The sequence below is a fragment of the Mesoplodon densirostris genome, chromosome 1 (genome assembly GCF_025265405.1).
Source record: "Mesoplodon densirostris isolate mMesDen1 chromosome 1, mMesDen1 primary haplotype, whole genome shotgun sequence".
Classification (NCBI taxonomy): domain Eukaryota; kingdom Metazoa; phylum Chordata; class Mammalia; order Artiodactyla; family Ziphiidae; genus Mesoplodon; species Mesoplodon densirostris.
The window spans coordinates 176,236,577-176,260,866 of record NC_082661.1 but is presented as its reverse complement, the minus strand read 5'-3'; the positions used below and the strand labels follow the sequence as shown (position 1 = coordinate 176,260,866).

The window sequence follows — 24,290 nt, the reverse complement described above, 5'->3', positions numbered from 1 at the left end:
TCATTGTGATATGGCTTTACTTGATCGTATATAGAGGAAAAAATAACATTGGAATTAAGGCAATAACCACATGTGCAAACCAAGCACAATACCCTGACACAGTCTTTAGTAAAAAGCTCTTTTGGTTAGGTGAGGGTTGATGTTGCTGCATGCAGGTCAGTCACTACTTTGAAGGATAAGCTCTGAATAGCTTCACTCATTTAAAAAAAATCTCTCCTACTGGCCCACAATGGCCAGAAGAAGCCTTCGGTAATCTCCACTCGTGTCACTTGCAATCCTTGTGCCCAGGGTCTTCTGATACATCTGACTGAACATCTGTTTTATTTGTACAAGATCAATCTGCATGCAAGAAATGATATTTTTGATATTAGAAAAACAGCTGTTAAAGAAAACTGATATTTATTAGAATTATTCTTTAATAGTGAAAAGATCCTAATTATAACCAAAGCAGAGGGGAAAAAACACCAAATGACTGGCATTTTATAGCTAGCATTCATACCAGTACTAGCATCACCCAATGAATGTCTGATTCACTGTTCTATAAAGATATTGGATAAGGGTGATACTAGTTTCATCTACTATTCCAAATATATTAGTCATTTAAAAACCATTTGATATGGGGCCTCCCTGGTGGCGCAGTGGTTGAGAGTCCGCCTGCCGATGCAGGGGATACGGGTTCGTGCCCCGATCTGGAAGGATCCCATATGCCGCGGAGCGGCTGGGCCCGTGAGCCATGGCCGCTGGGCCTGCGCATCCGGAGCCTGTGCTCCGCAACGGGAGAAGCCACGACAGTGAGAGGCCCGCACACCGCAAAAAGAAAAAAAAAAAAAAAAAACCATTTGATAGGGGCTTCCCTGGTGGCGCAGTGGTTGAGAGTCCGCCTGCCGATGCAGGGGACACGGGTTCGTGCCCCGGTCTGGAAAGATCCCACATGCCGCGGAGCGGCTGGGCCCGTGAGCCATGGCCGCTGAGCCTGCGCGTCCGGAGCCTGTGCTCCGCAACGGGAGAGGCCACAGCAGTGAGAGGCCCGTGTACTGAAAAAAAAAAAAAAAAAAAAAAAAAAAAAACCATTTGATAGGATGGCTATTATCAAAAACACAGAAAATAACAAGTGTTGGCAAGGATGTGGAGAAGTTGGAACCCTTGTACATTGCTGGTAGGAATGTAAAATGGTGCCACCATGGGAAAATGGTATGGTAATTCCTCAAAAAAATAAAATAAAAACAGAATTACCATATGATACAGCCATTCCACTTCTGGGTATACACAAAAGTGAAAGCAGAGACTCAAATATTTGTACACCCACGTTCACAGCAGCATTAATCATAACAGCCAAAAGGTGGAAGCAACCCAAGTGTCCACTGACGGATGAATGAATAAACAAAAAGTGGTGTATGCATATGATGGAACATTATTCCGCCTTAGAAAAGAAGGAAATCCTGACACATGCTACAATGTGGATGAACCTTGAAGATGTTAAAAAGGACAAATACTGTATGATTCCACTTATATGAAGTATCTAGAGTGGTCAAATACATAGGACAGAAAGCAGAATGGTCGCTGCCAGCAGTTGGGGAGCAAGGAGAATGGTGAATTATTGTTTAATGAGTTTTCAGTTTTGTAAGGTGAAAAAGTTCTGGTGGTGATGGTTGCACAACAATGTGAATGTACTTAATGTCACTGAACTGTACACTTAAAAATGATTGAAATGGGAATCTTGTGTTACATATATTTTATTATAATTAAAGAAAAAGGGATCCTGCTTAGAAAATTTAAGTCTAAAAACAAATACACAAGGTTTTTCCAAATACTGTATTACGGATCTCTTTTAAAAAATGATTTACCTTCTTTCATATAATTCCATAGCATATGTTTTCTTTTGATTAAAAAGAAGTCCACTAAATAAACAAAGTCAAAGAAAGGAATACATCTGAGGCTATATTTAGGTAAAAAGATAAAGATGAAATTTTTTACAGTTATTTCATAATTAAGTGTATGCTAAATTTTAAGAATTTTTATGTCCAATGGGATTAATCTGCATAGGTCTTTCATACAGTTTTTTTTCTTCCCCCCCGCGCCTCGTGGCTTTCAGGACCTCAGTTCCCCAACCAGAGACTGAACCCAGGCCATGGCAGTGAAAAAGCGCCAAATCCTAACCACTAGACCACTTGGGAACTCCCTCATACAGTTTTTTACATAAGCAAAATGAAAACCAAAAAATAAACATCTGGAGTTCCCTGGCGGTCTGTTTCACTTAAGCAAGCCTCTCTCACAGCATGAGGAAAGTGGACACTGTGCTTTATACAACCTCTACCAGCAGTGAGAAAGAGAGCCCTTTCTTAATGTCAGTCCTGAGGGACTGACAACCAACTAAGGAACTTCTAAGAAATTAACATTCTAAGTCAGACAGAGAAAGACAAATACTGTACAATTTTACTTATATGTGGAATCTAAAAAAACAAATGAATGAACATAACAAAACAGTTATAGACACAATGAACAAACAGGTAATTGCCAGAAGGGAGGGGGTTGGGTGAAGGAAAGAAATTGGTGAGGGAGAGTAAGAGGTACAAACTTCAGTTGCAAAATAAGTAAGTCACAGGTATGAAATGTACAGTGTGGGGAATATAGTCAATAACTACATAATATCTTTGTAAGGTGACATGTCATAACTAGACTTATCATGGGGATCCTTTTGAAATGTATAGAAATATCGAATCACTATGTTGTGTAACAGAAATAGTGTTGTAGGCCAATTACACTTCAAAAATGAACAAACTCATACAAAAAGAGATCGGATTTGTGGTTACTGGAGGTGAGGGGTTGGAGAGGAAAGATTGGAGAAAGACAGTCAAAAGGTACAAACTTCCAGTTATAAGATAAGTACTAGGTATGTAATGTACAACGAGATAAATAAAATTAACACTGCTTTACGTTATATATGAAAGTTGTTAAGAGAGTACATCCTAAAAGTTCTCTTCACAAGGGAAAACATCTTCCTTTAATCTTGTATCTATATGAGATGATGGATGTTCACTAGACTTACTGTGAAAATCCTCATGATGTATATAAGTCAAATCACTATGCTGTATACCTTAAACTTATACAGTGCCGATTATAAACTTAGACAGTGTCAATTATATCTCAATAAAACTAGAAGAAAAAAATGTTTTTAATATTGCTAAGAAAAAAGGATCAACATTCAAAATCAAGTAAGATCAGACAAACAGAGAAAGCCTCACCTCACTTCGAGTGACCACAATCCTGACCAGGGTGGAGTCATCTGTGCCGGCACCTTTCATAGAATAGTACAGCCTCTCAGCAAAGAAGGCAGGGCGGTTCAGGGCACACTGCACTGCAATTGAGAGACGCTTCAGACGTGAAATGACTTGACAAAGGTGTGCACACACCAGGTTCATCTATCACTTCTAGCTGCTTTTGATCATTTTCTATGAAATCATCTCAGAAATCTGAGGTGAGTTGAAGATATTCTCCCCTTGATTTTTCTCAGCCTCCATCTTTCTTTCCAGCAGCATCAGACAGGCTACCTTCAATTCTACAAGGTTCCCTCTGGCCAATAAATCCCATTTTCTCTCCATAGATGCAGTCACTTAGCTTCTTAACATTTTCCCCCTTAAAGTGAGAAAATCTGTAGCAACTGTGCCCTGGTAATATCTTACTTAAAAGGAATAATGACTAAAATCTGAATTCTAGATGTCAAATATACCATTTGACTGAGAGAAGGATGTAAGATATCCAATATAAAAAAGAAAACACAGATTTGAGCAAAGATTTGAGAATGATAATAAGAAATCTGACACGTTTTCTCTTAGGAAAATTAAATTAGCAAAGTCTCTTCCTGCAGATGGTAGAGATGTACTAACTATACATCATTATGTTAGCTACAATTACTATAGTAGTATTTGTAAGATATTCAATTGCTAATATCAATGTGTTACTAATATTCTCTTTAGTCTTATATTCTCCATGAGAATGAAAATTTCCATTTCATTAAACACCTGAACGTCAGGACACCAAAAACTGGGTTTTTAATTTCCAAATGGAAAAGGGTCTCATTGGGCTAAGTACTTGAAAGGTGTTTTGGGGGGGCTCCAAATGACGCTTTGTGTGGTGGCACTCTGTAGCTCCTTAGGGCTTTCCTATTCACCTTAATGGAAATGCTACAATCTATCATATATTTTTGTATAGTCCTCAAGAAGGGCACAGAGAATAAAGACCAAATAATTTCAAACCAATCCTATTTGATCACACCACCAACCATTCATACAGAATTGCATAGGATTAGCTTGGCCTCTGCCTAAGTAGATTCCAGGGAGGCTATATTAATAATCACCACTTAATGGGAACAACTATTCAAAGCCTCACTCATTTACAAACAAAACAAAGCAAAACACTAAAGTATCTTACAGATGGTCTTCAAACCACTTTCAACATTTCCAGAAAACTCACGGCCGACACTGCTTAACAAATCTCGATTAGCCATCTGTAAACAAAAAGTATAGTGGTTAAAATATTTTCACACCTTAAAATAGAAGCCATATCTTCAAAAGAAAAGCTCATACCCTGGAATAGGCCTCCATGGTAGCTTTCAGCTGAGGAAAGCTTCTTGTGGCAAGAATCATGTTAAAGCAAGATTCATCTGTCCCTAATTTCCCCTCACCAGCCTGATAGAGACGCTGAGCATCTTCCTGAGCCAGCTGGTGGTTAACATTCTGGTTCTCATCGCGATTTCCCTGCAAAAGAGGAGGGCAGGAATTAGAAGAAGGTGATACAAGTTCTATTAAAAAAAAAAAAAGTTTTTCTGGGACTTCCTGGTGGTCCAGTGGTCAAGACTCCACGCTTCCACTGCAGGGGACAGGTCCCCATGACAGGGACGCAGGTGCAATCCCTGCTCAGGGAACAAAGATCCTGCATGCCACGTGACAAAAAAGTAAAAGAAAATTGTAAAAGAAAAAAAAAAGTTTTTTGCAATCTAGTCACTTCTGGATTTAAAGGGACAATTTACTAAAAATTAATGCATAAAGTTTGTCACGCTTATCTTTCATTTCCAAAGAAACTATACTAGAGTAACTAGTACTTTATTACACTGCCAACTTTGGATTTTATATGACCATGGTTTAATGAGCTTATATTAAAATGAGAGGTTTTCAGGGCTTTGAGAACTAAATTAAATCAGAAAAGGTTTCCATAAAAAAATCACACACACGTTTTATTTTTGAAAGTGTGGAAAATTTTATTAACATTCACTTTAAAAAGCTTTCTCTTGGTACACCAAGAGGAAGGTGTTCTTTAAAAAGTTACTCTTCAGGGTTTGATCCTTGGTTTAGAAGTTTTGGGGTTTTGGGTTTTGTTTTTGTTTTTATTCAATAAACATTTATTAACAGGTATTAAGAGACTAGGCATGATAGAAACCACAAGGACTGGAAGTGACTATGGCCACTCCATTCCTCCCATTTTTAAGGAGATAAAAGATGCCTCCACAGTGGGATTAGGGCTATAACTGAGGTCTCTGGGAATTAAGTGCGGGCTCAGAGCAGGGAATTACAAATGGCCCAGAGGAGAGTCCAAGAATGCTTCTCTGAGGAGGTGGCTTGAAGAGTGGTAATTGAGCCAGGAGAAACAGAATGGTGTGTGTTGAGACTGCAAAGTATGACACCTCCAGAGGCTGTGGCCAAACACACAGACTCGTGATCCAGAAAGTCCTGAACACTAACAATGTAGCCACTTCCATACTCCAGGAGAAAACCTTCTGCCACCAAAGGAATTTCATTTTTCACTTCTCTTGTGATAGGGTCTAGTTCTATCGATTCATGTTCTGAGCCAATAAGCACCGTCCCCTGTTCAGTTCGGAGAGATAAGCACTGAGGTTTCCTGGAGGTTGGATATCCCTGGACTCCAGGGTCTGAAGTAACTTTAGATTTCCCATGATGAAGTGACTACTGGACCACGCTGAGGACCTCCTCTAATAGGAGATATAAACTACCATTCAAATGAAGAAATTATGAGTCTGCTTAGCTGGGATTTAAGATCAATATGCATTATATTGAGTTCCACTTTGTATTCATCCATGTAACTATAAGGTATGGAGCACTTGCTTTGTACCAGGCTGTATTAGTCAGGGTTCTCCAGAGGAACAGAAACAACAGGATGTGCTAAGTGGTGGGGACACAAGAAAGACAAGGCCCCTCCCCTCAAGGAATTTAAGTCAAAGGAGGAAGTATATAATATGGAGGTTTCATGAACGTCCTTTCATTCATCCAAGTGTAATCTTAATATACAAGTATTTATTATGAATGTATACATGAAAATGACATGTGAGCCTTTTAGAAGAAGTTATAAATAATTCAAGTACTGCTAGCCTGTAGCAATTTATCCAAACTCTTCACTGGGAAGAAGAGAGAGAGGGAGGAAGCTCTGGGCCTGAACAAGAGTAAAGCTAAGATGGGTAGTTGGTTTCTCTCAAAAATATCAATAGAAACACAAACCCAAACAAAGGAAAGGCTGCCCTCTAGAGTCTCAGTGCCTGTCTGAGCAACAAAATGGAGAGGTGTTCCTTGAAGGTGAGAAACTGTCTCCTGAAGAGCACTGGGCACAAGGAATGTGTAGAAGCATATTCTAAATGGGCTACTGAATACAGCACAGGCAAAGGAGCTCAGGAACAACTCCCCAGATGACTGCCTTTGGATTCAAGCACACAATACAGTCCCATTTTCCTAGGAAGCCACTCCCTGGAATAGGGTCTTTTACTTTGAAAGATGGCTGGGCCTTGAACCCTGCATAAAGAAATATTCAGCACCTCATTAAAGTTTTAATAACCATTTTTTAGCATTAACTCTCTGGTCCTGATTTTCTTTTCATGCTAACCTACTCCCCTGCTCTGTTACTCTGTGGTGGGTAAATTCAGTGTCCTCCCATCCATTTGCTTTCTTTTCTCATTTCCATACCCACGCACTTCGGCACACTGTCTTTTCTGCAACTACCTCCCTTTGCTGTGAAGAGCCTCTCCTCTACTTTTAGAATCTTCAAGACTGTCCAACCTTGTGCACTAGCAGGATAGCCAACAACTCCTGATACTGAATCAGTGTGCTAGTCTTTTGCATCATCTCTTTCAAATATACACTTAGAATGAGATAATCAGGGTATTTGTAGTATCATTCCAAATACCCTATTTGGAGAATTTTCTGCCCCTTTTCCAGCACATGTGGGGAATCAGAACAAGGAGGGTACTAAGCACAATATTACTGTGAACGCTGAAACATTTTCTGCATTTCTGGCTCTCCTCACAGTCCTCACTCTTGTAGCACTTGCATGGCGGACCTACATACCTTCAGTTGATGGTCTGACTTAACTGGCAGGACAATGCTAAGCTCAAAAGTACAGATTCATCGCCATTCTAAGACACAGAGCCTCAGGTTGATTTCTGATTTCATACAACCTTAAAGAGGTTAATTTCTGATTCCTTACAAAGGCCAGATTTGCAGAAATAAATTTCAGTAGTGACTACAAAGAAACCTGTACAGTGGATTCTGCGTTGTCCCTCTTAAAGATGTCAAGATTCCAAGGGGGCTAAATATTAAAAGGAATAAAGAATGGCCACTGGCAAAAGGCAGTAAAAAATGTTCCCTCCACCAACACCCAAACTTTCATGCTATACTCACCTGGCACATGGATACAAGTAAACGTTCAAAATGCCCTGATGTATCTGACCTAATGTCCTTTTCAAGGTCTCGTCCAAATTCTGATTGATAACATCTGACAATTTCTCTGATTTCCTGATTTGTTCTTGTGCATAAAATTTCAATCAATACATGTTCCTGAGTTCCTGCTCCCTATGTGAAATGAAGAAAGGGAGAATTATACAACAAAACACAAAATTTCTCAAAGTAGTTAAATCTTACTGTTCCATCAAATATTTCTTTGGCCTCCAGACCAGAAAAGCTCTATATATTCAGATGATATAAAATAATGTACTGATTTAGCTGTCACTATAAATTCAGAACTGCCATAATTTATGGGGCTTTACATTTGAAATAGGATAAAATACTCAAAAGAAATGCCATATAGTACCTTCATTGCATTCTGTAAACTCCAGGCATCATAATATGTAGGTGGCATGAACAGGGCAAGGATCAGTTCTTCCATATTTCCACTTAACTCTGACTTAAGATCTTTGATTAAATCCTGTTAAATTACAAATACAAACTAAGTATATGTGCTCTCCAAATTTTGTTTTGCTTAAATTTTTTAAGGAAAATATGAAAAAATGGAATTGAATTGCTATATGAAAGCCTCAATTGCTGTTCTGAATATTATATACTAAGGAATAAATATTTAAGTTTATTACACTCAAGCAGATATATTTTACTCATTCTATCAATAAACACTTAATAATAAATTTATTATAGTTCTACCACTACACTAGGTATAAAATAAGAAGTATAGGAAACAAAGAATAATTCAAATTAACAAAATGATAAACAGATATTTACTTAGTATAAGAAACTGTTCTTACTCTATGAGGAAGTAGAAATTGTCATCATTGCGTTCTTATTTGAAAAGATAAGATAAACATTTTTAAAAAGTTAATATAAAGCAGCCTGTACTCCAGCACCAGATGAGTAAGTAGCACAGAAATAAGCTGAAATAGGAAAAGTTAAAGTGGGCTAGAGAGCTCAGAGAAAACTTTTAGTCCAGATCTCGAAGAGTATGTAAAAATTAGCAGGCACAGAGAAAGAAGAAAGGTATTTCAGGCAAGGAGGAGGAACACAAACAAGGAACAGAAAAGTGGTTCCCAGCCTTGGCTATATGCATTAAAATCATCTGCAGAATTTTTCTAAAAACAAAACAAAACAAACAAAAAAACACAAACAACACTTATGTCAAGAATGAATACCCAGAGATTCTGCGTGTGTTTTTAAGTTTGAAAAGAGATTATGATACTCAGCTAAGATTGAGAATCAATAGTATAGAGGCAAGAATGAGCAAAGCTTGTTCAATGGAACAAGACAACCAATTTTGTTAGAGGGTAATGTTTTCAGAGATTAGTAAAACAAACTTGTAACTATATGCTTGGATTATTACCTTGAATACCAAGCTAAAGAGTGTGGATTTGATTCTGCATGCTGGGAGGAGTTGCTGGAAACTTTTACATAAGAAAATGGCATTGATATAGCAACAACAGGCAGTATCAACAGGCAGTACGGACTATGACGACAGAGGCTATAAATGAACTTTAGGCTACTGGAATATTTAGGTAAGAAGTAATAAAGGCTTGGACTTGAGTGGTGGAAAGAAAAAAAGGAGACAGAAGACACATTTTTAAAGAGCTCTTTTACAGATTAGATCAACAAGACATAGTCAGTAAACAGTTGCTAGGACAAAGCAGTGCCTGGCATACAGTAGGCACTGAAACAATATTCACTGATTAATTGACAAAGAAGAGTGTGGAATCAAAGAAGACTCCACGGCAGGCTAGAGGAATAGTATTTTTATTAATAAGAAGTCAAGAGAAAAGGTGGCTGTGGGTAAGGAAAATAGGCTGGGAATTTAGTTTTAATTCAAAAGTGCTGTATGAGAAAATTCAGGACAACAAAGCACAGACTACATGTGAACTAAAGAAATTCATAATATGGAAAATACTTTTGTGAGAAAAGTGAGTCTGATGTTGAACCCTAAGAGAAACTAGAGTTTGTGTCATTTAATCAGCCTTAAGACTAAGGAAGTGGATTTTGGGCAGGGAGGGTAGAAAAGATGAGGTGGGACCTGCCAGTGGAACTCTACTTCCATTCTGAGAAAAGTAAACTGGATTCAGAGGATATCAGAAATTTTTTAGGATTCCTATCTAAATGGCAAACCAATGCTACCCAGTCTTGCCCTTTATATTTAAGAAACGATGACACCTTTCAGCCACAGAATCTTGCTGGATTTAGTCACTGATCATCCACTCAACAAATACTGAAGTGGCTATCTGTTAGTGTTCCTGTACTTGGTACTATAAATACAAAGATGAATATGACATGGTTTGCCTGATGGGAGCTCACAGTTTTGGGGAGTGGGCAGTGAGATTAGTTACAGCAGAGGTTTTACAAAGTGCTATGGGACCACAGTGGAAGAAGCAGCCAAATTATGCCCAGAGCAATGAGAGAAACTTCACAAAGTAGCTTAATCAAGACAAATCCTGGAGAATTTGTTTGCCATGTGGGAAAAAAGGAAAAGGTGTTCCAGGACAAGAGAACAATATATACCAAACACAGAAGTATGTGTGCAGGGAATGGCAAGAAGTTCTATAAAGTCATAATACAAGATATGTTTAGAGGGAGGGAGAGGAGTGAAAGATGATGCCAGGGACCAAAAATAAGCAAGGGCTACATAAGAAGTCCTTGAATCCAACTGTAAGGAGAAGATTGAGAACCAAGCTACTGATCAGGATTGTGGTCATAATCTACTTTTTACTGAACATGTGTCACCTACCAGACATAGTAAATAGGTATTACTGTGAGATCAAGGACGACTCTAGAATTGGAAAGCCTTCTAAGAGAAATAAATATTGATGGGACTTCCCTGGTGGCGCAGTGGTTAAGAATCCTCCTGCCAATGCAGGGGACACAGGTTTGAGCCCTGGTCCGGGAGGATCCCACATGCCACAGAGCAACCAAGCCTGTGCACCACAACTACCAAGCCTGCGCTCTAGAGCCTGCGAGCCACAACTACTAAAGCCCGCACACCTAGAGCCCATGCTCTGTAACACGAGAAGCCACCACAATGAGAAGCCCATGTGCCGCAATGAAGACCCAGCGCAGCCACAGATAAATAAATAAATTTATTTAAGAAAAAAGAAAGAAAGAAAGAAATATTGAATACACCTCTCCTGGGGTCTCTGAAATCTAGTTGTCTCTACTTTGTACTCACCAGTACAAATAAAAAGATAGTATCCAACCTGACAGAATGCAGGGCATAAGGCCACTGTTCATGCTCACTCCTGAAAAGAAAACAAAACATACCTTGCCATACATGGTCTTAAAAGCTGCTTTAATTTTTTGCCTTTGATCATTGGAACGATTGGCCACAACGTCTACAATTGCCTGCTCGTCTGTACCTGAAAGAACCATACATGTCTAAGTAAGGATGAGGTCTGTGTGGGGTGCTCCTTGATGACATCTTTTAGATGCTTACAAGGTGTCTGGTGCCAGATTAAATTGAGGGATGTGCACACAGGCTCACATATAAACTTGGTTTATGATATAAAGCTTATTTTTACTCTACATTCAATCACTTAAATTTGATTGTAAATAAGACAAAAATATGTTTTCCTCACCAAAACCCTTCATTGCTTTACGAAGAATTTCTGCATCTCTCATGGCATCGAAGTTGGCAGCAGGTTGGACTGTTCCTTGAGTTCCCTGAGTCATCGAAGCAGGCTGAGAACAAGAGGCATAAAATCCAAATCAGTTATTGTGGTAATCATTTCACAATACATACATATACCAAATCAACATGTTGTATACCTAAAACTAATACAGTGTTATATTTCAATTGGGTCTCAATAAAACTGGAAGAAAAATAATATGAAAAAATGTTCAACGTCTTTAATAAAAGAAATACTAACTTAAAAAAAAATCCAACTCAGGCTTCTCTGCTTACAGTAAGACAACTTAAGACTTCTCCGATTATGGGACTTCCCTGGTGGCGAAGTGGATAGACTCCACACTCCCAATGCAGGGGGCCCGGGTTCGATCCCTCATCAGGGAACTAGATCCTACATGCATGCCGCAACTAAGAGTTCGCATGCCACAACTAAGGAGCCCACCTACCGCAACAAAGGAGCCCATGTGCTACAACTAAGAAGCCAGTGAGCTGAAACTAAGGAGCCCGCCTTCTGCAACTAAGACCTGGTGCGACAAAATAAATAAATAAATAAATACTGGGGTAAAAAAAAAGACTTCTCTGATCATCACTCTTAGGCAAGGAAGCCAATACTTAGGTTTTAGGATAAGGATATTTATTTTCATGGCTCATTCTGTAACAGACAGAGACTATCCTTCTCCCACCAAAAGATAGCCAGACACCAAACTTTCAGGAAACAAGATAGTCAAGCTTGTGAAGATAGTCACAATCTTTCTATGCCTTGGTTTCCTTCTTGGTAGAATAGGAGGGCAAAAAAGAGATTGATCCCTGGGTAGTGTGAGATGAGTGGCAGTGTTTTATTTAAAGAATATAATAATGACTTTAGTGAGCTAGAGCCAGAGTTGCCCAATGAGATTTCAAACAAGCAATATACTTTTGGTAATAGCTCTTCATTTCCTGTATAGGCCCTGATTATTAGACATAAAATAAAACATTTTATACTAAGAAAAGCATGAAAATGAGGGCCTCCCTGGTGGCGCAAGTGGTTGAGAGTCCGCCTGCCGATGCAGGGGATACGGGTTCGTGCCCCGGTCTGGGAGGATCCCATATGCCGCGGAGCGGCTGGGCCTGTGCTCCGCAACGGGGGAGGCCACGACAGTGAGAGGCCCGCATACCGCAAAAAAAAAAAAAAAAAAAAAGAAAATGAAACTGATGACTACAGACTCTGGGAATTACAATATTCTTCATCGATTTTATAAGGAAATAAACCAGAAAGCAAAACAAGGACTATATGTTTTTAAATACAAATCTATAAACAAATTTAAAAATCACCATATGACATGGGCCTCCCTGGTGGCGCAAGTGGTTGAGAGTCCGCCTGCCGATGCAGGGGATACGGGTTCGTGCCCCGGTCTGGGAGGATCCCATATGCCGCGGAGCGGCTGGGCCCGTGAGCCATGGCCGCTGAGCCTGCGCGTCCGGAGCCTGCGCGTCCGGAGCCTGTGCTCCGCAACGGGGGAGGCCACAACAGTGAGAGGACCGCATACCGCAAAAAAAAAAAAATAAATAAAAATAAAAATAAAAATCACCATATGACAAAGACCACAGTACTAAGTGTTTCAGGCAAGAATCACCAATGGATACTAAAATCAGTGGGTAAAAGTATAATGAGAACCAAGATATTTGCATACTTTGTAACATTACAGCAGAAAACCTAGCAGACATCATCTGAAGCAAATGACCAAAACCAATTATCACCAGGAATGGGGTAAATCAACAACTAGCGCCTCCTGAAATGATTCACTAGGGACACGATATCATTTCTGTGGTATTCCTGCCAAAATGGCATAACCTAGATTTAATCAGGGGGACTTATCAGACAAACACAAATTAAGGAATATTTTACAAAATAACTGGTAGTATTCTTCCAATGTATCAAGGTGATTAACAACAAAGACTGAAGAATTATTTCATATTAAAGGAAACTTAAGAGACATGACAACAAATGCAATGTTTCATCCTGGATTTGATCCTGAACCAGAGGACATTACTGGGACAACTGATGAAGTCTAAAGGTTGGGTAATAGTATTATAAAACTGTTATTTCCTGTACTGTGTTTATGTAAGAATCTGAGTAAATGGTATGTATACAGGAGTTCTGTATACAATTTTTACAACTTTTTTGTAAGTCTGAAATTATTACAAAATTCAGTTTAAAAAATTTTAAATACAAAGCTATGAAACAATTCATTAGTTTTCTTAAAATATTCGAATCAGGGTTTAAGAGAGATGGGATACAGCAAGATGATATCCCTTCACATTTTTTTTTAATTTATTTATTTTTGGCCGTGTTGGGTCTTCGTTGCTGCACACGGGCTTTCTCTAGTTGTGGCGAGTGGGGGCTACTCTTCATTGCGGTGCACGGGCTTCTCACTGCAGTGACTTCTATTGTTAATGGAGCATGGGCTGTAGGTGCGTGGGCTTCAGTAGTTGTGGCACACGGGCTCAGTAGTAGTGGCTCACGGGCTCTAGAGCGCAGGCTCAGTAGTTGTGGCACACAGGCTTGGTTGCTCTGTGGCATGTGGGATCCTCCCGGACCAGGGCTCAAACCTGTGTTCCCTGCATTGGCAGGTGGATTCTTAACCACTGTGCCACCAGGAAAGTCCCCGCATCACATTTTTTAAAATTTAATTTTAATAATATATTTTATTTAACCAAGTATCTCTAAAATATCATTTAAAGATGCAATCAACATCATTTCAAAACATAAAATGGTTCAGTTGCTTTCTAGGCAACTAAAATGGTATTTCAAGTTATACCCATTGAATACAGCAACAGCAATATGCCAACCAATATGCCCCTTTGTAGGGGCAAAGTGATTGGGGAGAAGGAGACCAGACCCTTCGACAAACATTTTTATGGTCGGTAATTCCTCCCACTCATCTCTACTCTCACGCCAACATTTTCTTCTACCAATAAGCTCTAACAATCATCCTTCAGTAGTTTCTAAGCCAGGAATGTAAGCAGAGAACTAACAAGAAATATTTGTATATTGGTTTTAAGGAAAAACTAAAATTATTCTACTTGTAGCAAATATTCAAGCAAAAAAATTTTTTCAACATATCGCCTTTACATGAGGCTTAATGTATCAAGCACTGATGAAAGTTTTCTTTGATGTAACCACTGTCACTAAAATCCTAAGCAGGGCAGAAGCGTCTGTTTATAATACACTGAAATAGACAGTAAGAGAAACTAACCCTCATCATGCACTGTTTGACGACTATCATTTTCTGTCATCCTCTTGTTTCTAAAAACAAACAGCAACCACCAAAAGACTTATTCCATTTTTCATCTAGAGGGAAAAATGGTTTTGTTTTATTCTTTGTTGAACGTCTAAGTTTGAAGTGAATCTTCATCAAGAATACTATCATTCTGCAGGCATTATACTGAACTCAAAGAAATCAGGGTCCATATTCTTGAGGTCAAAACTCTAACTACAGAGGATTTCTCAGCACAGCAAAGCCCATACTATCTGCCACCAAAAGTGCCACCCTTTGACTTCCATTTCATTCCAACCTTCCTGCTGAAAAACTGCCATAGAATTAGAATTGGATCAGTGAGGAGAGGTCACCTGGCCCCAAGACAAAAACTTTCTTTACATCTTCCTACACACACACACACACACACACACACACACACACACACACACACACACACACAACTTCTATCAGGGGATTTTCAGTGACAGGGAGCTCACCCCTCACAAGGTAGTCTATTTCACTTCCATCTATTCCACTTTCCATCTCCCAAAATGTACCGCTCTGTAACTTCCTGGTTTCAATTTAGGGTGGTAATTGTTATGCAAGATAAGCTGCATGTGTATGTGTGTTTTATTTTCAGTGTTTTTATGTTTAAAAATCTTTTATATTCAGTCATAAAATGATGTCTTTAAAAGCAAATGCATGCTTAAACTAAACTAAAATAAAAATTCTCATAACAAATGATTAGAATAACTACAGATTTATAATATGATTAATAATCAACAATTTTTTTAAAAAAGGATTGAAAGCAATTTACTATGGGCTTTGGAGGAATATCATTTACTGTTATCAGCAAAGTAGCACTGTATAACAGAGATCACTGGTCTGAGAGGCAGAAGAGCTAGGATCTAGTCTCAGCTTTGACTTTCACTAGCTGTGTGGCCCTGGACAAGTTTCTTGATCTCTCTGGAGTTCAAAAATTCCTCAAATCTGGAAAGGAAGCCAGAAAATGGCTAAGTTGTTTTTCTTCCAATTCTGTAACCCCTTACCAATCCCAGCCTAAAAAAAGCTTTAAAATGCTAGATCTTTATGAATAGACAGCATGAAATGAGAAAATCAAGATAAGGTAAACATAAAACTGCTTATGTTCCTAGTAACTTGCATAGGATATAAAAGAATTAACAAGTCAATTAAAGAATAAAACTTAATATTAAAATAAGGAGCTATATTGAGATAGGGCAAAGATTTGATATATGGGAGACGCTCTGAGACTCCTGAAAAATCAATTTAACAGACATTAATTGACTACTGTATTTAAAGCCCTGCCAAGCACTACAGGGACATAAAGATAAAAACAGATACAGGGGCTTCCCTGGTGGCGCAGTGGTTGGGAGTCCGCCTGCCGATGAAGGGGACATGGGTTCGTGCCCCGGTCAGGGAGGATCCCACATGCTGCGGAGCGGCTGGGCCCGTGAGCCATGGCTGCTGAGCCTGCGCGTCCGGAGCCTGCGCGTCCGGAGCCTGTGCTCCGCAACGGGAGAGGCCACAACAGTGAGAGGCCCGCGTACCGCAAAAAAAAAAAAAAAAAGCAACAGATACAATGAGCCCTCAAGGAAGTGGTGAGAGACAAATACAGGAGAAATTAGAAACAAATGAAGGCATATATAGGAGATCTAGTGATTAGTGAACATTAAAAAACCTTACTCACTTCACTGCTATAATCCAAAGAAACAGGAGAGAAAACAGGATAGGAAGGTAAGGATTCTGTATTGATCTGAAAGAAGAGTGGAAAGTTATAAAGGTAAAAAAGGAAAACAAAACCATACTTCATAAAACACTGCCAGAAATATCAATCACCCAGTCACCTGAGTTCATAGTTATACTGCCAGCAAGGGAGGAGGGAAAAGAACTAAAACCAACGCCAAGAGTCCAAGTGAATCACTATGAAAAAGAGTATGGGTGTCATCACCTGTGAGAAGGGACCTATGCTTGTCTTATCAAAGTCATCAGGACAGTACTTAAAAGCAGGTGGACCAAAGAGCATGGAGTCTAACAGAAGCAAAGATTAAAGTCTTAAGTGAACTGTTTTAGACCATCTCCTCTGCTTCATGGAAACCTCTAATGTCAGCAAAGGAGTAGTGCCCTTCTTTAGCATTATCCAGCTACCCAGACTAAATTTAAAAGGTAGGAAAAAAAAAAAATACCTGACTAGGGTAAGGAGATTGTCCTCCAGGGTACTGAGAAGGCATCTGTCCCCCAGGAAAACCACCTACATATTAAGAAAAAATACAGCAATCAGGTCTTAACTGATTTAATTTTTCAAAACAGCACTGATTTATTATGAATACGGAAACATATAAGAATAGTCACACTATTTATTCACTAGGATAATTTTTAAGTTTTATAATTTACTGAATCAAAAACCAACTTTGGTCACAAGGACCTTTTAAAATATTCCATGTCCTAATTTCTTTAAAATAATTTAACATAATTCTTTATAAGCAATACTCTAAAAAAAGAACAAAACACTTGAACCAGATTAAATTCTGATTCCATCTGGAAAGGATGACAGGACATAGTTCTGGGGGTTGTTTCCTTTGTGCTGTACTAATGAGCAGAGAAGTTCCTGAAGGTTTTGCTTTTTGGCTTCAGGACAGATAATTTTTTTTAATTGAAAAAATAGGTCCTTATTATCACCTTGTTGATTAAACTTTTTCATCAAATTAATACATTTCATGAAACCATATACTACCTAAGAAGTATTTGGTATAAACGTTTACTAAAGACGATCCCAAACATAAACTACTAAGTTCCTTCAACAGCAACTGCAAGATTCAAAATATCAAGCTACTGTTTTTCTCCGGACAGTTAGTACCTACCAGGTAGTGGGACCTGGGATGGGCCCCCACCGTAAGACTGTGAGGGTGGCTGTGGATAGCCAGAAAAGCCTGCTCCACTTGGTGGGGCTCCAAACCCTTGGCCTGGAGGAAGAACAAGAGAAAAAAAGAAACAAACTACAGTGACAGTTCTCATGACTGAAGTGAAAACTTTAGAAACAGTAGAAGAAAATATACTATTAATGCTATAGCAGTAGTCCCTTTTGGTCTAAATTCAATTTCTCAACAAATCCTTCCCCATTAAAAAATAAATTTAAAAAAATGTTACTTCATTCATCTGCTTTAATAACTTATAATACAAAAGTGCTAAGTTTTTTGTTTGTTTGGTTGGTTGGTTGGTTTGGTTTTTTACATACTGTGGACAAAGCCATCCTAAGGTCACAATCATGCCAAAAGAAATATCTTAATCAGTTCTTAAGATTACAAACTATCAACCAAACCATTATATATTGGTCCTTTATTACCATGAGATTTATTCTAATTCCTTTCACAACAGAATTTTGGAGACTGCTCCCAGCTTTCATGCCTCCTGAGAACCTTTATCCTTCTATCTTGCCAGCTAGGTCCTTACTGTCTAAGGTAGAAAGTAGGCTAAGAGCAACTCTGACCTCGTACAAAACAAGAAGGAACCAAGAGGATTAAAGAGAGAAGAAAAACAGTGCTATACTAATTCCACAAACCAGGACTCACCTCCAGGATAGGATGGGGCTCCCCCGGGCTGTGGGGCACTGGGATAGCCTCCAGGGGCAGGGTAGCCTCCAGCTCCTGGGTAGCCTCCAGCTCCTGGGTAGCCACTACTTGGTGTTGGTGGGTAGGCACCTCCTCCCATTGGAGGAAAGCCACTAGGATAAGAATATTGACCAGGAGGAGGAAAAGATGACTCCTGACCCGCAGGCTGAAAAACCAGAAAAATTTTCAAATGAATGTGATCATCGAGAAATAGAACCTAGCTAAGGAAACAAACAAAGATAACTGTTAAGGTCTAGCTTATTCTTTTACATATTAAAAAGCCCATTAGAAGTCCTGGTATCTCACACTAGTTTATCAATATACTAGTTTTTCAGGACACTTGTTTGTCAGAATTCAGTTATATATAAATCTACCTGTGTTAGGCAAGAAGGGTCTGTTTCTCTATTTGGGAGTAAGAACCAGGCTCTTTCCAAACCTCAAGCCTTCAGGAACAACTAGCAAAGCTCATTAGTTCCTTCATTTTCCTAGCACCTGGAAATAATAGGAAGATTTGCCTCTCTACCCTAAAGAGAAGAATTCATGGCTTTCTTGCAACACATCTGGACCTGTGCATAATAGGGAAAAAAAAAAAAAAGGTGACCTGAGTCACTGGGTGTGACATTTTGGACCTCATTCAGATCACACAATGTCTACGTGTGGAGAGACTGTTACATGTTCACTAAACTTTTTCCCAGGCCACAAAACTAGACTACATTTCCCAGGACCCCATTACAGTTAAATAGGACCATATGCCTGAATACTGGTAAACGAATGTGGACAGAAGTAACATACACGACTTCCAGCCTGGCCCCCTTAACTTTCTGCCCAATCCTCTAAGCTCTCTCTTCCTCTCTCTTTTCCTTCATCTGCCAGCTGGAAGCAGAAGATCCACTGGAGGACTCCAAGGCACTAGAGGATGGTAGAGCCAATATACCAAGGCAACAGAGGATGGAAGGAGCCTGGGAACCTGCAAGACGACATGGAACAAAGCCTCCTAGCTCCCACCACACCCCTCCCCCCGCCACCTCCACCACTGACTTCCAGGAGACTGAAGTAAGCAAGAAATAAGTTTTTATTGTGTTAAGTCATTGGGATGTTAGGGTTGTCTGTTTTAACAATTGGCCGATATTGACTGAAGTGGTGGTCAGAGTCCAGTTTAGTACATAGGGACCTGGGAACATATTCATAATTCTCATCTCTTCAATGATAAATTCAGGAGAGCTATATATTCACTTTACATAAGAATATACACATTATCATTAATCTGTATAGGCCCCTCTTTCTATTCTCCCAGAGTTAGAAAGAAGCCCTACATACTTATGAGCATAAAATTGAAACACAATTCTTACTTATGCCTCAGCTATGAGGTTAGTCCTCAGAACAGTATAGACATCAACAAGGCAGAACTTGGTAGCACGTTTATAACATGCACTCCAAATACTAAAAGTCTCAGAAGTACTAATCCAGGGACCTCAAATCCACTGCAATTTGTTACCTATGAGTCAAGCCCCTCTTAAGTTATTTTTTTTTTTTTTAAAGATGCTGGGGGTAGGAGTTTATTAATTAACTTATTTATTTTTGCTGTGTTGGGTCTTCATTTCTGTGCGAGGGCTTTCTCTAGTTGTGGCAAGCAGGGGCCACTCTTCATCGCGGTGCGCGGGCCTCTCACTATCGCGTCCTCTCTTGTTGCGGAGCACAGGCTCCAGACGTGCAGGCTCAGTAGTTGTGGCTCATGGGCCTAGTTGCTCCGTGGCATGTGGGATCCTCCCAGACCACCACTCGAACCCGTGTCCCCTGCATTAGCTGGCAGATTCTCAACCACTGCGCCACCAGGGAAGCCCCCTCTTAAGTTATTTTAAATCTTCTAACACAAAGGTTAAAAACCAGTAACTCAGGACTTCCCTGGTGGCACAATGGTTAAGAATCTGCCTGCCAACGCAGGGGACACGGGTCGATCCCCAGTCCAGGGAGATCCCACATGCCGCTGAGCAACTAAGCCCGTGCGCCACAACTACTGAAGCTGGAGCGCCTAGAGCCCGTGCTCCGCAGCAAAAGCAGCCACCGTAATGAGAAGCCCACGCACCGCAACGAAGAGTAGCCCCTGCTCACTGCAACTAGAGAAAGCCCGCGCACAGCAATAAAGACCCAACACAGCCAAAAATAAATAAGTAAATAAATACTTAAAAAAACAAACAAACAAAAAAACCCCCAATGACTCATAGGATCGATTTAGCTTACCTACATGTTGTATTGAATCATACAGCATTTAACATTTTAAAAGATTCATTTCCCAATTTTAAAAATTGGGCAATTTCACATAAAATCCAGATTGTTGGCTTTACTTGAAGATATGGAATTACCCAGCAACACTGGGTCAGCCTCCCTGCATGGACACATCCGGCTTAAGCTGACTAACTGCTGCCTTTCCACAGGTGAGCCAAGTCCCTGTAGTTCCCCACAACACCTGACTTCACTCATGTACTCTACTCAGTACTTCTTCTGGCCATTTGAATTTATGACCCCTGCTCGAGCATATTTGTAAGATCTGTCATGGGCTGGTTAGTTCTATACAAGATCTGTGCCAAGGACATGAGCTATTTTAGTATCATAAGTGGCAATACTTACAGGATATCCAGGGAAAGCTGGGTAGCCTGTGGGGGGATAGCCCGGGTACGACATTCTGTAACAACAACAAAAAATGTCTTCTGTAATTTCCTATAAGGATTAAGGCCTTTGAAGATATATTTTGTCATAGGGTTTAATCAAAACACACCTTCTTTCAAAAGAGTCTAGCAGGCAGACTGATTCAGTAGTTCTGAGATGGGGTCCAAGATTCTGTATTCCTAACTAAGCTTCCAGGTGATGCTATTGCTGCTGGTCTGTGAATGATATTTTGATACCAGAATATTTTGGCATTTCTGAATCTACCACCTAATTTTCCAAATTTTTCAATATGTGTTTTGGCTCGTCTCCCCAATACAGCTATAAATGATTTGTATTTCTTTTTTATCAAGACCTCAAAGGATGACATATACACGCTACTATATATAAAACAGATAACTAATGAGCTACTTTATAACACAGGAAACTCTACTCAATACTCTGTAATGGCCTGTATGAGAAAAGAATCTAAAAAAGCGTCAATATATGTATATGTATAACTGATTCACTTTGCCATACACCTGAAATTAACACATTGTACATCAACTATACTCCAATAAAATTTTTTTTTAAAAAAGGACCCCAAACAAATCCAGTTCAACACTTACGAAAGCCCACTATTTAATAAGCACTGTCCTAGGTGCTGATACAGAGATGGTGCGGGGGGAGGAAAATGAGAAAATAAATTTAAGTTATTATAGTGCTCCTTATGACATAAGCACAGTATAGAAGCTAAAAACTTGCTAAATTGAGAATGAATGGGCATATATTTAGTCGAAGTTGAAAGAAAATAAGAAAACTGATCCAGTCAGTTTTAAAACAGTCATTTGGAATCCAAAGACCTGGATGCAAAGGACGCTAAATCATTTTTTGCTGTCTTCTTCCCCAATCCCAGTTGATAAAAAAGGAGTAAAGGAGAAACAATACCATCCAAGAACAGTCAGATGGACCAAGGGCAAAAGAGGTCAGGGTCAAAAGAAAGTGAAAAAGTCTGAAAATAATTTATGGGAGAAATTAATAATAATTTTAAAGACAACAAGTTTTATAGCACCAAAGACTACAGACACAATTTAAATTTCTAAATCTCCGGAATTGTTCCAGTGACGAAGTCCTATTTCTACAGCCTTTAGCTACTACATTAAATCTTACCTTTAAAGGCACTAGAGAAATTATGTCAACAAGAGTTTCTGAACAGAATGAAGATAAAGACTATCTGTACATGAGAAAACTTAAAGCAACTTTAAGAAAATGAATCTGGGTACATTTTGAAGCATAATTATATAAAGGACTAGAATGCAATTCAATTTCCAGGATGTACCTCATAAAAATACTTACACAAATGCAAAATTATATACGTACAAAGCTATTCATTACACACTATTTGTAAGAGAAAAAGGTTGGGAATTCCCTGGCAGTTCAGTGGATAGGACTCAGTGCTTTCACTGCCATGGCCTGGGTTCAATCCCTGGTCAGGGAACTAAGATTCCGCAAGCCACGTGGCATGGCCAAAAAAAAAAAAAGGTTAAAAACAATCTAAAAGTCCATTAATAAGGAACAGGTAAAACAGATTATGGATAGCCATACAATGAAGTGTTAGGCAACTATTAAAAATGAGCAGCTCTCTTTTTACTCGTATGTGAAACCATCTCTAAGTCATATTAAGTGGGAAAAAAGCAAGATGAAACACTACAAAGATAATTTGCAACCAAATGTGTAAAAATTACATTTATTTGCTTGTATATAGAGAGAATATCCCTGAAAGTATACTCAAGAAAGTAGGAAACAGTACTCCACTGCTGCCTCTGGAGAGGAGAGCTGGGGCATAACAAGGAGACTTTTCAATGTACTAAAAAAAAAAAGGGCTGAGTGTCCTTTTGGAATTATGCATGTATCATCTATTCAAAATGCAGATTTAAAAAGCTTTTGTAAAAAGCTGAAACAAACCCGAATTTGGTGACTCAACAAACTACTCACCTTTGCCCAAGGAATAATCAGACTATACCAGTGAACCAGAACTTTTATTTCCTTTTCAACATCCTCCATCAGCAACTACTTTTAAAAGACTAGAAAAGCATTCTTGATTTTCCAAACCATCTCCACCCAGTGAGTCAACTACTAAAAGGGGTGGGTCTCACTATTCAAGTCTCAGAGATGGCATGAAGCCCAGGAACACCGGAGGCAGCTGTTGCAAATTTATGAAACAAATACAAAATAGAAAAAGGGTGTATGAAGATGGCCAACAGCAGATACTACAATTTTCCAAAACCTGCCTCTTGATTGGGAAAGACCATTTAAATCTGTCAGCAAGGGCCCTTCAATAAAGAACTGGAGGCACGACTAGGCTCTGCATGGACAGGGTAGGCAGTCACCACCAGCAAGGACTGAAAGGAGGCTTCACTTTGCAGTGCTCGAAATTCTCTCTTCTACCTCTCTATCTAGTACTTGAAACTCCTTCCCTGCCTGATAGGTAACTCATTACGCTCATTATCTAATTAGGACAGATTATCAGATCAGCTCCCCACCAACTGGCAGAAATTAGAGAGTTTAAAGGCAGTTGGACGACTTCTTTTCATTTCTGTCACTTGATGGTGGACATCAGCCATCTCCTTCTGTAGAAGTGTTCACACAGGTTGGGCTCAAATCAGCGCACGTTTGCTGCTGCTAAGGTACTAGGAATCAAATCTGGAATGCCACTTCCCTGAATAGTTCTCAAGAATTATAAACCTGAACCAGTGTACAGTTTTAGGCTTCCGCATTCTGTCCTAGGTTCACTAATCAAGTACAAACGTCCCAAGTTTCCCTAAATTTGCTGTGTCACCAGGAAGTCTAGTCACCAGCCGGACTTTGCTTTCGGTGCTGCTCACCGGTTTTCCTACTCAGCCCTCCTTGAGGTCGCTTCAGCAGGGCCATCCTCTGGCCTCAACCCCTCCACCTGTGGTCCACCTGCCTGCGCGGGAGGCCTCACTGCTCCCTCGGACCTCCGGACAGCCAAGGGGCACAGACGACCGGCGAACAGGACTTCCCGCTGCCCGGCCGCCTCGCCGATCCCGCCCTAATGCGCCCCCGCCCGAACGCCCCCACCAGCCAGCCCGGGTCCCAAAACGCGCACACCGAGTCGCCGGCTACTCCCGGGGCCCACAGGCTCCTCCAGCGCCCCCCGGCTCGGGGACACACGCGGGACCCCGCCCTCTCCCGACTGGCAGGCCTCAGAGCAGGCCGGGGCGAGGCGACTTAGGGGGACGAGGGGTGGCAAGGGTAAGGTACGCCGTTCCTCACCTGACCCCGTGGAGCAGCGTCACGACCCAACCTGGTCTCGGCCAAGATGGAGCCGGGGGCGGGCCCGGGAAGGGCGGGGCGCCGAGGGCCGCCGCCCGAGCCC

General features: G+C 40.1%; 1 protein-coding gene across 2 annotated transcripts; it reads right to left on the bottom strand.

Moving 5' to 3' along the window:
- On the bottom strand, positions 1-24,290 carry ANXA7 (annexin A7). Of its 2 annotated transcripts, XM_060112107.1 has the most exons (14): positions 24,188-24,290; positions 20,876-20,930; positions 18,212-18,416; positions 17,504-17,605; positions 16,829-16,893; positions 16,333-16,398; positions 11,336-11,438; positions 11,022-11,116; positions 8,089-8,202; positions 7,680-7,850; positions 4,584-4,754; positions 4,429-4,504; positions 3,243-3,355; positions 1-339 (listed from the first exon to the last, which is right to left on the bottom strand). In XM_060112107.1, exons 2-14 carry the CDS (start codon positions 20,927-20,929, stop codon positions 217-219), a joined length of 1,458 nt encoding a protein of 485 aa, XP_059968090.1. In that variant the 5' UTR covers position 20,930; positions 24,188-24,290; the 3' UTR covers positions 1-216. The 2 variants fall into 2 exon arrangements, with proteins under 2 accessions (XP_059968090.1, XP_059968099.1); XM_060112116.1 differs by lacking the exon at positions 16,333-16,398.

Coding starts and splice junctions, on each gene's coding strand:
- ANXA7 (XM_060112107.1), bottom strand. CDS start 20,929: ATGTCGTACCCGGGCTATCCCCCCACAGGCTACCCAGCTTTCCCTGGA. Junction 16,399..16,828: donor AATCTCCTTACCCTAGTCAG/GTATTTTTTTTT, acceptor CTCTTCTTTCAG/ATCAATACAGAATCCTTACC. Junction 340..3,242: donor TTGTGGTCACTCGAAGTGAG/GTGAGGCTTTCT, acceptor TCTTGCATGCAG/ATTGATCTTGTACAAATAAA.